The sequence below is a fragment of the Pleurodeles waltl genome, chromosome 2_1 (assembly GCF_031143425.1).
Source record: "Pleurodeles waltl isolate 20211129_DDA chromosome 2_1, aPleWal1.hap1.20221129, whole genome shotgun sequence".
Classification (NCBI taxonomy): domain Eukaryota; kingdom Metazoa; phylum Chordata; class Amphibia; order Caudata; family Salamandridae; genus Pleurodeles; species Pleurodeles waltl.
This window is the reverse complement of record NC_090438.1, coordinates 640,087,956-640,100,054: the sequence shown is the minus strand read 5'-3', so window position 1 is coordinate 640,100,054 and position 12,099 is coordinate 640,087,956. Positions and strand designations below refer to the sequence as shown.

The window sequence follows — 12,099 nt, the reverse complement described above, 5'->3', positions numbered from 1 at the left end:
CTGTAGAGTTGACTGATTTGATAGAATGTTCTCATGTAATATGGAATTAGAACTCAGACTAGAGAGGAATCTTGAGAAGAGAGTTGAAGGGCGAGACTTCAGAGGATGGCTAAAGGTTTCTTGATGTGAATAAACCTCACAATAATAATCTTAACCGTGTGGTGAATCTTTACAGTTACTTATGTTGGTGGCACAACCAGTGCTGCAGGCCCACTAGGAGCATTTAATTTACAGGCTTGTAGTGCACTTTACTAGAGACTTATAAGTACATTAATAAAAATACCAATTGGGTAAGAACCAATATTACCTTGTTTAGGGGAAAGAGCACACACACTTTGTGTACTTTTCCACTGCTGAACAGTGCTAGAGTTCTAAGAACCCGCAAAAACGAGTTCAGAAAAATTAAGAGAGGCAGGCAAAACGTTGGGGGAAGACCACCCTAAGGCTGTCAGGTCTAACATCTTGTAAGCATGGTCTCGCCTGCTCTGTGTGCATTGCTAATTGGCTAAGTACTTGCAGATCTGGGATTTGTCTCTCTGGTCCATTCTGATACCGCCCCACTTCTGTTTGGTGCACAAGTTGTTGGTGGGCTGACACAAATACACTGGTCACGTTTAGTTTGGGCATCCTCTGTATGTGCTGTGCCACTGCGCTTTTGCTTCCTTTGTCCTCCACGCTGTTTTGCGAGAAGGCTCTCCTTCTGCATCATGTTCTGTAGGTTGGATCTTATGGGCCACTTTTTTCTTTGGGTTTTGTTTGGCATTGTGCTGTTCCCTATACTTCTTGCTTTTGTAAAGCCTGGCCCAGCAGGTGAGCACTTGTATCAAGGTATGCCACACTACCCTCATTGGCTTTCTGTCTCCACTCATCTCTCTTGGTCTTGCCGTAAGGTTTTCCCTGATGGTTCTGCTTGGAGTGGCTAGGGGACTGGTTCTGCCTTCTTACTTTGGCAGGCCCCCCTAACCCCTCCCTATTTTGTGCTTGGGTTTTTGGAGGGTGTCTATTCTACTCCCCTAACACTTTACGGCTCTTGTGAAAGGAAGGTCATTATTACTCCAGACTGTCACCTCTGCCTTCTTTTGTTTGGGTATCTTGTGCCTCTGGATCTCCTATGGATGTACTCCCCTCCAGATATGGAGACTGTGGTCGACAGTCATGTGTTCACTGGTGATGCTTCCAGACTATAGGCCTGGATTTTGATATTGCTTTCACAAATATTGGGAGTTGAGAGTATTGGGCACTTTGGCCTCCTCGTTTTGCCATTTGTTTTTTTTCTGGTGCAACTTCTGTTTTTTTAGTTTATCTTGCCCCACCCTACTTATTTCGCAGGGAGTTTGGTGGTGGACTGTCCCATGTATTCTCACTGGGACTTGACCTTAACAGGTGTTGGGGGAGGGAGGAGATTTGTCCTGTTTGAGGTAAACCCCTTGCTCCCTGGTGGTTTGGCTTGCTTCACTCTGGGATATTCCTTTCCTTTGTGGCAAAATTGATATGGCCTCTTGCGTGACCGTTGTATGGTCGCAGTCGGGGTCTTGGCTCTGCGGTCTGTGCCTGGTTTCTCTCCTTTCTCTGTGGGCCTGCAGATTGGTGACTTATTCTTGACACTGTTTGCTTCTGTATACTTGGTTCCTTTGTGGATGCCCTTTCCTGCTGGTCTTTGGTATGGGGTTTTGGCCCTTTAGGTGCCCTGATCAATTCTTGAAGCCTTCCCTCCTCTTTCTATTGCTGGGCATAGGATCCAATATGGGCTGCCTTGGTTGGCATGCGATTATATGGGCACAAGACTATATGGGCTGTCTTTTCTTAGCATCTTTCTTCTTGGCCCTTCAACATCAAAGCACCGTGGGACTTCTTTGCTTACCATTGCATGCCTTCTTGTTTACCTATCAATATGGGTCTGTTCCTTTGGACTGAGTGTTGGACAACGGTCTGCTGTCTTGTCTGTGACTGTTGGGATCTGGTTTTGGCTTCCCCTTTGGTTTGCCTATGGTATCTTGCTCGGGCTGATGTGCTCTTGTGCCCTGTTTCAAGTGTGGCTAGTGCCAGTGTCCTGTTTTTCAGCTGCAAATTTAAGGGTGCTCAGGGTTGGGTTTTTGTTTTGAGAGCCTCTGTTCCAGATCTGAGCCTTCTCATTTGATGTTACTTTAGAAGTGTCAACGTCCCCTTTAGGTGCTGTGGTTTGGTGACATTCTCTTCCGTGTCTTCTCATTTTTGCTTCAGCTAAGGAGTGCCTAATTTGCAGGAATGTATCTGTGCTGCTGTCTTTAGATCCCTTTGTGCTCTTTCCCTGCATCACTGGTATGGGTTAGTGCCTCTGGTCTTCTTTTTCTTGGCTCTCATGTTGCCTCCTGTAGTTTGCTATTGTGGGTGTTGCCTTTTTTTGGGCCTCTTCTGCTCCCAGTGCATATGTTGTGCCTTCTGCCTTTTGGTCTTCTTGTGGATGTTGGCTTGCTTTTGCACTGGCACTTGGGACTTTGTGACCTTTTGGGTTTTGCCCTTCATCCTTTGTGTCTGAACTTTACCCTTCCTGGCTGGCTACCTTGGTTGTCAATCAATGCCAGTCCTGCCTGCTTTGTTTTATCTTCATGATATAGTGAATGGGAAAGCAATGAGAAGGTAATGCTTCAGCTGGTATTCCCATTATTCATATTCTCCTTTCTTGTCCCAGAGACCCCATCCTCCCGGCTCTATACTCTGATGGGACTGCAGTTTACTGGGTGCTTTGGTAATCAACTCACAAGATTTCTGGGTAAAGGCGATCCTACAACACCATGCACTGTACGGAAGACATTTATATTGTTTTACGTTAGGTTGGCAGAGGGGTGCCTGTCTCCAGGGTGTGGACACATTTGATGATGTATGGATGGGAACGCGGAAGTAGAACTGGAGTAATGCAATTACTAGTAAGTTAAATAATTTCAAGGATTCATTTTAGAGTATTCAAATGACAAATATGGGATTTTATCTCAGAATGTGCCTTGAAAAGTTTTTTTATCTTTATTTTGGATCAAAATGGTAATGCATCAACAGAGTGACACTCATCACTGACAGTTTCAGTTTCAAGCAGCTTGGCAATATCCCAGTCATAGAAGCTATGAGTTGCGTTTCCCAACCAATCCTCTTACTCATTAGAGTGCAATGATCCATAAATGTGGTCAATTTGCTTCAGTATAGGTGACAAAGTGTATTTTTCTTATTTTCGACTCCTACACAATATAAGAAAATGTACCTGATTTTAGATATTGCAAATATGTGTCAGGTTTAAATCAAAACAAAATTCAGAATGCTTATTCTTTTACGATTAGGGGTTCATAAGAATGCATTTTTATCAAATTTACCAACGTAGGATGCAATAAATCAAAGATGCAGCATGTGGTTAGTTTTATTGTCACAGAGAAAAATTGCTTTGTACCTGATCCTGGACTGACAAGCTGCAAACAGAGGCGATGAAGGTGTTTCTCGTTTGGCACTGCAAGTCATGCAGGGTCTTGTTCTCCTCTGTATGTAAGCGATTAAGAACTGTGGTTATCAGTGTGATGTAATTCCTGATCTCAATATGATTTCCCATTAGCAACAGCACTGAAAGATTTTTCAAACTTTGAAAATACCTGCAGATTAAAAAAACATTTTAGCTTTTAGTACACATTTACCATGCTTTTAATACATCAAGGAAACGACATAACTCTTCACATAAATGGACAGTACTATACATTTTTACAAAATTGACCTGCTTGACGTTGCGCTTCCATTGATAAATGTAACTTAAGACACACTAAAGCATGAGTTAAGCTAATTAGACGAATGAACACGCTTCTCTAAAGATATGAGAAAGTGAAATAAACCATATAACAGCTGACAGTGATGGGGGGTATATCAGTAAGTTAAGTGCCAGCAGGTAACCAGATGGAATCTTAGCAAAACAATGTAGGCCTTATATCTTTGTGTAGAAGTTCAACAACCTGAAAAAAATAATTCATTGTGGTGCATCCCACTCAAGACGTTAGTTTATTAACAAAATGACTGTAGTTGTATTTCATTTAGATCGAGATATTGGGGTGTGTGGTCTGGCCGTGGCTCAAGATGGCCGCTTGAAGAAGGACCTCCGCGCGCAGGTGGGCCCAAACGGCCGTGACGGAGACTGGGAGTGACGGGGGGCCGCGTAACATCATCGGGAATAATCTCGACCGTCCGGGTGGCGGAACGATGCCACGGACGGAACCTTAAGACGGCGGATTTGGCTCAACTGCGTGCGAGGCCTAAGGGGCGGAACACCACAACACTGCAAACCACGGACAGCATGTACAGGAGACAAGATACGGCCTACAGAAGCACAGTGTCAGTGATTGGGGATCCAGGCACGGGGGAGACGTCCCACAGTACCTAAGCCTTGCTACCCCATCCCGCCCCCCTCCCTCAATGTACCAGAGGGCATGCCTACCGGAGGCCTGAGAGGACAGGGATCGGGAGGGCCCCATAGATGCTAACCAGGAGAAGCCTAGAGGTGGTTCTTGGCTCCATCAACTCGTCCAGTGGGCAGGAGAAGGCCTGGCAGACAGCACCTGTTATACCCAATACCAGAAACTAAGAAAGGGGGGGGGGGGGGGGGAAATCACATGCTTGAATCAGGCCTAGAACAGCAGTAGAAGTCACCATCAGTGTGAAAAAGCCTACAAACTAAAGCCCCATGCCTAGTGGTTACTCACCGGCCCTTCAATGCCACATTACAGCACCGCTAACGTGGGAGGGCCAGTCAGAACACTGGAACACTGGCAACCAGCTCAGGGATGCCCTCAGGAAAATCGCATAAACCTGCCAATAAGCCCACACGACAACTCCTATTCTCTGAAGCGATACAACAACCCCGCACCATGGCTGAAACAGGAAGAACACCATCCCCAGACCGCACAACAGCCCCTTCTGAACTGAGACAGGCACCCATTAGGGAACGAATCCTGCAGGAAATAATGACGGTGGGTCGCAGATTAGAGGGAATGGACGCTAACATATCAGCCCTGGTGGCTGAGACCAAAACCATGCAACAGGATATTGACAAATTCCACCACAGAGTCCAGGGGCTAGAACAGAGAGTTGCAACAATGGAGGACCACCTCAATGTAGTCCCAGACTGTGGCCAAGAACTTCTCCTCCTACGCAGTAAAATAATAGACTTAGAGGATCGGAGGTGAAGAAACGTCAGTTTTTTGGGCTTCCCGGAAGAACAAGGAGATCCAAACATTGCACTATTTCCTCGCCAAACCTTTCCAGTGATCACAGGTCTCGCGTTTGACCCTCCACTGGAGTTCCAAAGAGCACACAGAATGGGCCCATAACGACCCAAAGGATCGGCGAGGCCTCACCCCTTTATTGCCTGCTTCATGCAACACGAGCAGGTATGCCAGCTCCTCACCGAAGCCCGCACCCACGGGCCATACAGTCATGAGGGGCACGAGATACGCATGGCAGCGGATTTCTCTAAAGAAACCAATGATGGACGCAAAATGTTTCTCTCCTTCTGCCCCCAACTTCGACAACTGGACATAAAATACGGCCTCTTTGAGCCTGCACGGATGTGGATCACCAGCCAGGGTAAATCCAGAGACTTTTTTGATCGAGGACCTGCGACACTTCCTGGACACGCTTGTGACACAACATATGGACACGGATGCAACCTCTGGATCGGTAAACCCAAATACAACTTCCACACCACCTATATCTCATTCGAGCCCCCGAGAGTCCCACCGACAAGAAAAACCCACCTCTCACCACAGGGGAAGAGATCATAGCAAACTCTCTCTGCCTAAGGAGGACAGAGATCAGGTACTACTGGCAGTGGCCAATCTCACCCAGCTCCAAGACAGGGACAAATCCCGCTCGCCGCTGAAGCCCTATCCTCCCCCCAACTGAGGCAGCAGTATTCTGAAACCGGCTTCCCGGCCCTGCGCACCACCCCAAGGAGACCGGGCAATATCCAGGAGCAATGCTCCAACACATCATAGCCACAGACCCACCTCCTCAAGGTTTTCTACATTCCAAAACTCATGCTCATCGCCTCGAGCCCACCGCGCAGCTTATGACAAACAATGTCCTTTCTACAGCCTGCAGACTAAATACTAAAGCCTAACAATGCAGACCTTTTGCTGGAGGAGAGGTAGGCCTAAGGCGTACAATCCCTTCATCGAAAAGTTAGACCCTATGACGTGTATGCAGACGCTGGCCAACATTGGAAGATAAACCACTATTACTCATAAGCTATCCGGACACTGTGGGGTTATGATGAAGAGCAGCCCAATCTCTCCTAGAAAGAGCCATGAGGCAAATCCACTACATAGTGACTTCTATGCCCATTGCTTATGACCTAGAGACACACCTCTGCCAAGATCTATACCACTAATCCGTGTCCTAAGGGGATGTTGGAGCAGATATGTTAATTAAAAAAACACTAATGACTTATATGTGTGTATACTAATGAGAAAAATGCATAGAGAAATTATTAGTAGAAAATAATGTGCTTGTTTAGAAATGTACCCTCGGGGAGTGATCACCAGGTGTACTAAAATAACAAAATATGCGAAAAAATGAAAAACATATGAGAAAAATGTACTAATATATCATTATGAGATGTCTAACCTATGTTTTGTATTAATTCAATAGTTTTAAGTTAGCCGTACCAGAGGCCTAGTTTCACTGGGCCTTGCTCGCTCTGAACATGGAGAATTCGAACGCCTTGCAAAGGACTGGTAACTGGAAGCAGAGAGCTAGAACCGGTCAGAGTTCAGGTCGCTTAGCTAGAACATTCTGCAATGTACCGACGGACAGGTACCCTAACCCCTCTCAGTTGAAGTCTGAGCCGGACAGAAAATGCGGAGTGGTGCTATTACTGCGAAAAACACTGCCCATAACTGTAACTCGGATATGGACAGACCAGGAGGGACGGTACGCCTTTGCGAAATTAAAGATAGGGGACAATTCACTATGCGTGGGTAATATCTATGCCCATTCTAACTCCACCTCAACCGCCTCCTAGTAGAGATCGGAGCCTCACGATATATGGAGACTGGAACCTAGCTCCTGATGCTATCCAAGACAAGACACGACCAATAGACATTTGCAACAATCCCGACAGGGCACTACTGAGAGACATCATATCGGACCACGGACTGGTTGACCATTGGAGAGTAACACATCCTACAGACAAAGACAAAGAATACACTTATCTATCCCCGGTCCACGGTACCCAGTCCCGGCTGGACTACTTTCTCACTTCACAATCACAGGTAGCCACAGTGGCGGAATCACGGATCCTGGAGACAGCACTCTCGGATCATGCCCCGTCATATTATCACTGACCCTAGGCCTTACATCCTGGGGCCGCAAACCCTGGTGACTAGCAACACACCGCTACCAAACACCTCAGGGTAAGGAGCAACTCCAAGCCCATGTCTCTGAATACATGCAAGACAACAAAGGCTCAGTTTCTCCCCAAAGAATGCTCTGGGCAGCGACCAAGTCTACCATTAGGTGAAGCATGGTGAGAGACTCAGCTCAGGTGAACAAAATGGCCAAGGAACGACAGCGAGACCTCGAGAGTCAGATCTCTTTTCTCACCCGTCTTTATAGAACTAGCCCCACGCTACCCACACACCATAAACTAGAACATGCACACAAAGCCCTGAAGGCACTACACGCATCAAAAGCAGAATACACACTGCAATGGCTCAAAACTCGCCATTATGAACAAGGCGAAAAAGCTGGGCGTCTACGGGCAGCACAGCTCCGACAGCTTGAAGCGGCACAGGCGATACCTGCTATTACATCCTCTACAGGGGAGATTCTTACAAAACCGCAGGAAATAGTGAACGAATTTGCTGACTTTTACAAATTATTATACACCCCAGAATCAGTGGCTAGTACCCAACAAATAGAGTCCTTCTTGGATGAAGCGCACCTGCCTATATTGTCTGATGCAGGACGAGATCTATTAAAGGGAAAGATTACCAAAGACGAGATACGAACGGTATTAACCAATCTCCCCTAGCATAAATCCCCGGGGGAAGATGGATTCCCAGCAGAATTCTACAAATGGGCAGGAGAAGAGGCAACTGACTCCTTCCATGTGGCCCTCCAAAAGGCCTGCGAAGCGGGCTCCCTAGGATCCATCTCTAACAGAGCCGTGATAGCGGTAATACCCAAACCAGGGAGGGACCCTCTCCACTGTGGTAGCTATAGACCCATCTCCCTCCTGAATAGTGACGTTAAAATATTGTCCAGCATCCTAGCGATCCGACTCCGCAAAGTCATACTCTCACTGATCCATCATACCCAAGTGGGGTTTGTCCCAGGACACACCTCAGGAACCTAACCCAGGCCTTATAGGAAGCAAAAAGTAGACAGGAAGCCATATCCTTATCATTGGACGCAGAAAAAGCGTTTGACCGCATAGAATGGAATTACTTGTGTCATGCAGAAATTTGGGTTGTGAGACCAATTTACGGCAATGGTCTGCCTTCTATACGAAAAACCGACGCCGTAAATAAACTGTGATGGTTTCCTCTCTGACCCCTTTCCGATACGAAGGGGCCCACTCTCTCCCCTTCTCTTCCTACTGGCCGTAGAACCCCTAGCAGCTACGCTCTGACAATCCCCACTCCTTGCGGGGATCCGAGTCCCGGCCGTGGGGGTGTGTGTGTGTGGCGGGGGGGTGAGACAAGAATTTATCTATATGTAGATGATATACAGCAGATATTAACGGACCTGCCCCAATCTTCCCCAGCCCTATTGGAGATTATAGATGGCTTTGCGCTTCTCTCTGGATACAGGGTCAACTGAGATAAAAGTGAGGCACTGCCCCTCTCCATTTCTACTACAAAAGCGGCGGTTCACGTTTTACCATTTCGATGGACGCCTTTGCGCCTGGAATACCCAAGGGTTTTGATAAATAGAGGTCTTGATAGCATGGTGGCGGACAGCCTAGACCCACTCTTCATACGTATGCGATTAGACTTGCCAAATGGTCGCAGCTTCAGCTCACGCTCTGGGACAGAGTACAAGCAGTGCGAATGGTGACTCTCCTGTGATTCACCTATGTCCTGGGCATGCTATCAATACGCGTACCCTTGCCGAACCTACGGCTGGTGGATAAGGAGATTCGCAGCTTTGTATGGGGTGCCTCCCGTCCCCGCATGACCTCCGCTAAACTCATGGCACGACGGACCACTGGAGGCCTGGGACTTCCATCAGTGGAACATTATGCCTTAGCCTTACAAATCTCCCAATTGGGGTTTTTGCTTCAGGGAGTACCAGACCCACCTCAGTGGGTCACGACCGAAAAGTACCTGATGCAGTGCTCGTCGGGCAAGGGGCTCACCTTGCTGTATCAGAACCAAACAACCCACAACTGATCATCCAACCCGGTGATCCAGGTCATGCAGATGGCATGGTACAGGGTGCATAAAGTATTGGTGGTACAAGACCGCCTACACCAACAGGCTCCTCTGTGGAGCAATGATGCTCTCAAAATAGGTGGATTGCCATTCAGATGGCCCCAGTGGGAAGCGGCCGGTATATTAACCCTTGACCAAATGAGAAAGGAGAACAGAATTGTGCCCTCTGAACACCTCCGAGAGACATACGATCTACATCCCCAACAACATTGGCGATAAATGCAACTAAAGTGCTGTTTACGTCGCTGCCTTGGAACCTCCCGGGGCCCCTGTCACCTTCCCCAATAGTGACTTACCTCATGACCTTGGGACGATCTAAGGGGGTGATGTCGGGTCTATATGAAGTCCTTGCCAACCATGCCTTCTCGAAACCACTCCTAGACAGTCTGTGAACCAAATGTTCCATACGTCTGAACATAGGCATAGTGGAGGAAGGATGGCCAGACCTACTAGAGGCACTGGACAAAGGGGTACGAGAAGCAAGGCTGGCATTTTGGCTATTTAAGACTTTACATGATTGGCATTGGACACCCGTGAAGCTACATAGGGCGGGACTGCTGCCGCACGCGAATTGCTGGAGGTGTCCGAATCACCGATGTGACATCACACTCATACTCTGGGACTTCCCCTCTGGTTAGGCCCTTTGGGAGGAAGGTGGCAATACACTGGGGCAGATTATGCCTATCCAAACGCCACTGATACTCCCGCTTATCTTCCTTCATGACATAGGAGACACGTCAGACCTATCGCAACCCCAACGCTGACTTCTACACACGGCCCTCGCAACAGCTAAAAACTGTATCCTACGACATTGGAGGTCCCCTACACCCCTGTCCCTGGTGGAATGGCTGATAGCAATGACGCATACCGCAGCCCATGAAAGAGTCCTATATGCTCTACAAGATCAAGTAGCCCTCTTTACCCAGATATGGTCACCTTTTATTAAGGAAACCCGCTGAATCCAGGAAAGGCTGAATAGATTACACTTACCACCAATCAGTAAGGGGAAAAGGACTAGTGATTATACATATAAAGGTCTACCCCCCACTGCTCTCAATAACCCCTCATTATCACCATACCCTCCATTCCCATAACTTGCTGGCCATTGACTGCATAGAGCGAGTAGTTATGGACTGAGAACCGCAAAGACACCTAATGTAAGATTCCCTGAGTAATAGCGATCTTAGTACTTGCCCTGTCCGCATCATATGCTGTAACACCCTCTTCACTGCTGAATCCTAAGGGGCCTCATCAAGATCAATACTCCCTGCTGATATTCATGGACCCCAACACCACCTAAATCGACACACCCAAGGTAAACTACCTCAATATCCCATTAGCTGCCTCCCCCACCGGGGGATTTACCCTATGTTGGAAACTCCCAAAACCCCCTCTTTTATAACCCGACCGGGAGCTGATAACTTTACGTGAAAAGGGGCCTGAGATCAGAGTCTCCGGATAAGGACCTGAATAAGGACAAGCAGCTCCTACAGGAACGGACTCCGTAGTTTTCCCCCACACCCACCTTAGCACTTACCAAACCCCTCCCTTTCTCCCTTTCCCCATACAACTATTTTACCACGAATATATCGCACTGTACTGTTGAATTGTTTGTCATTATGGTTTTTATTCCCTCATGGGGATCATTATGTAAATCTATGATGAAATGATGTCTCTCCCATAATAAAATCTAGAAAAAATGAATAAAAATAGATTGAGATACTGAATATTTCAAGAATGAAAGCTTCTGATCATGTGCACAAATGGACCATCGCCATTATCTTTCCTTTGCATTTAGTGTTTCCTTGTATTTTTCACTTTATAGTAAAGTTTGAGGATCACCTAACCCCAAGGGGCCCTCCAAACAGCACAGCATGTGCTCCTTAGAGTCACTTATGGGTAAGGCCTAATATTGGGGAATCCTTAAATTGGTCCCCCAAGATGTAGTATTAAGTGACAGCTCCTTCAACCATTTGCCTAGGTCCTTGCTGGTAGAAATATAATGTAGATTTTGCGGTGCAAAATGCTGCTTGTAGAAGTCATGGCTTCTTACTTACCTCTCTGTGAAAGTCCAGTTATCTATGTCAAACATGCCCTCCTTTTTTATTTTTATGCCTGTTGTTGATAAAACATTATGTGCAATGGATTTGCAGTAATAATCACTATCATCAGAATAAGTGTGAACATAAATCTGATTGCAATATCCTTTGGTGCACCTACCATTATGGTTTCAAACTGTTCAACTATTTCTACTGGAGCAGAACCAAAACTGATTTGTATGTAGCTACTTTCTGTCTGGTACAGTGGGTGAAAAAGAATGGACTAGGAGGCAGCCTTGAGCAATCACAAGTGATTGAGGTTAATATAAGCATTCCTTCTATCACTTTGTTGCATGAAATGTTTTAAGTATGACAAGTATACCCAGATATAAGTCATGCGTTTGCTTAATCTTAGCATGTAAGCTACACTTATTGATGCCTAAATAGGCATCAAACAGTGTGGCTTTGCTTGTGATCTTGTCTGGATGGCCAGTTGGGGAGACATTTACTATGGGAGCAGGATCAAGACTGATTGGCATTTCGAGGACCTGTGTCAAGAGTTGAACAGTAGGTGCACAACGTACTGGAATCTCGCCCCGTGGCTGAGATTAATTCAAGCA

The 12,099-nt window shown here is 46.8% G+C and overlaps 1 protein-coding gene across 1 annotated transcript in view; it reads right to left on the bottom strand.

The window, feature by feature from the left end:
- Window positions 1-12,099, bottom strand: part of PKD1L1 (polycystin 1 like 1, transient receptor potential channel interacting) — a 1,079,023-nt gene that overhangs the window by 514,039 nt on the left and 552,885 nt on the right. The window contains exon 32 of the mRNA XM_069216140.1: window positions 3,413-3,608. Within this exon, the coding sequence (XP_069072241.1) occupies window positions 3,413-3,608 (196 nt within the window). The remainder of the gene's footprint in view (window positions 1-3,412; window positions 3,609-12,099) is intronic.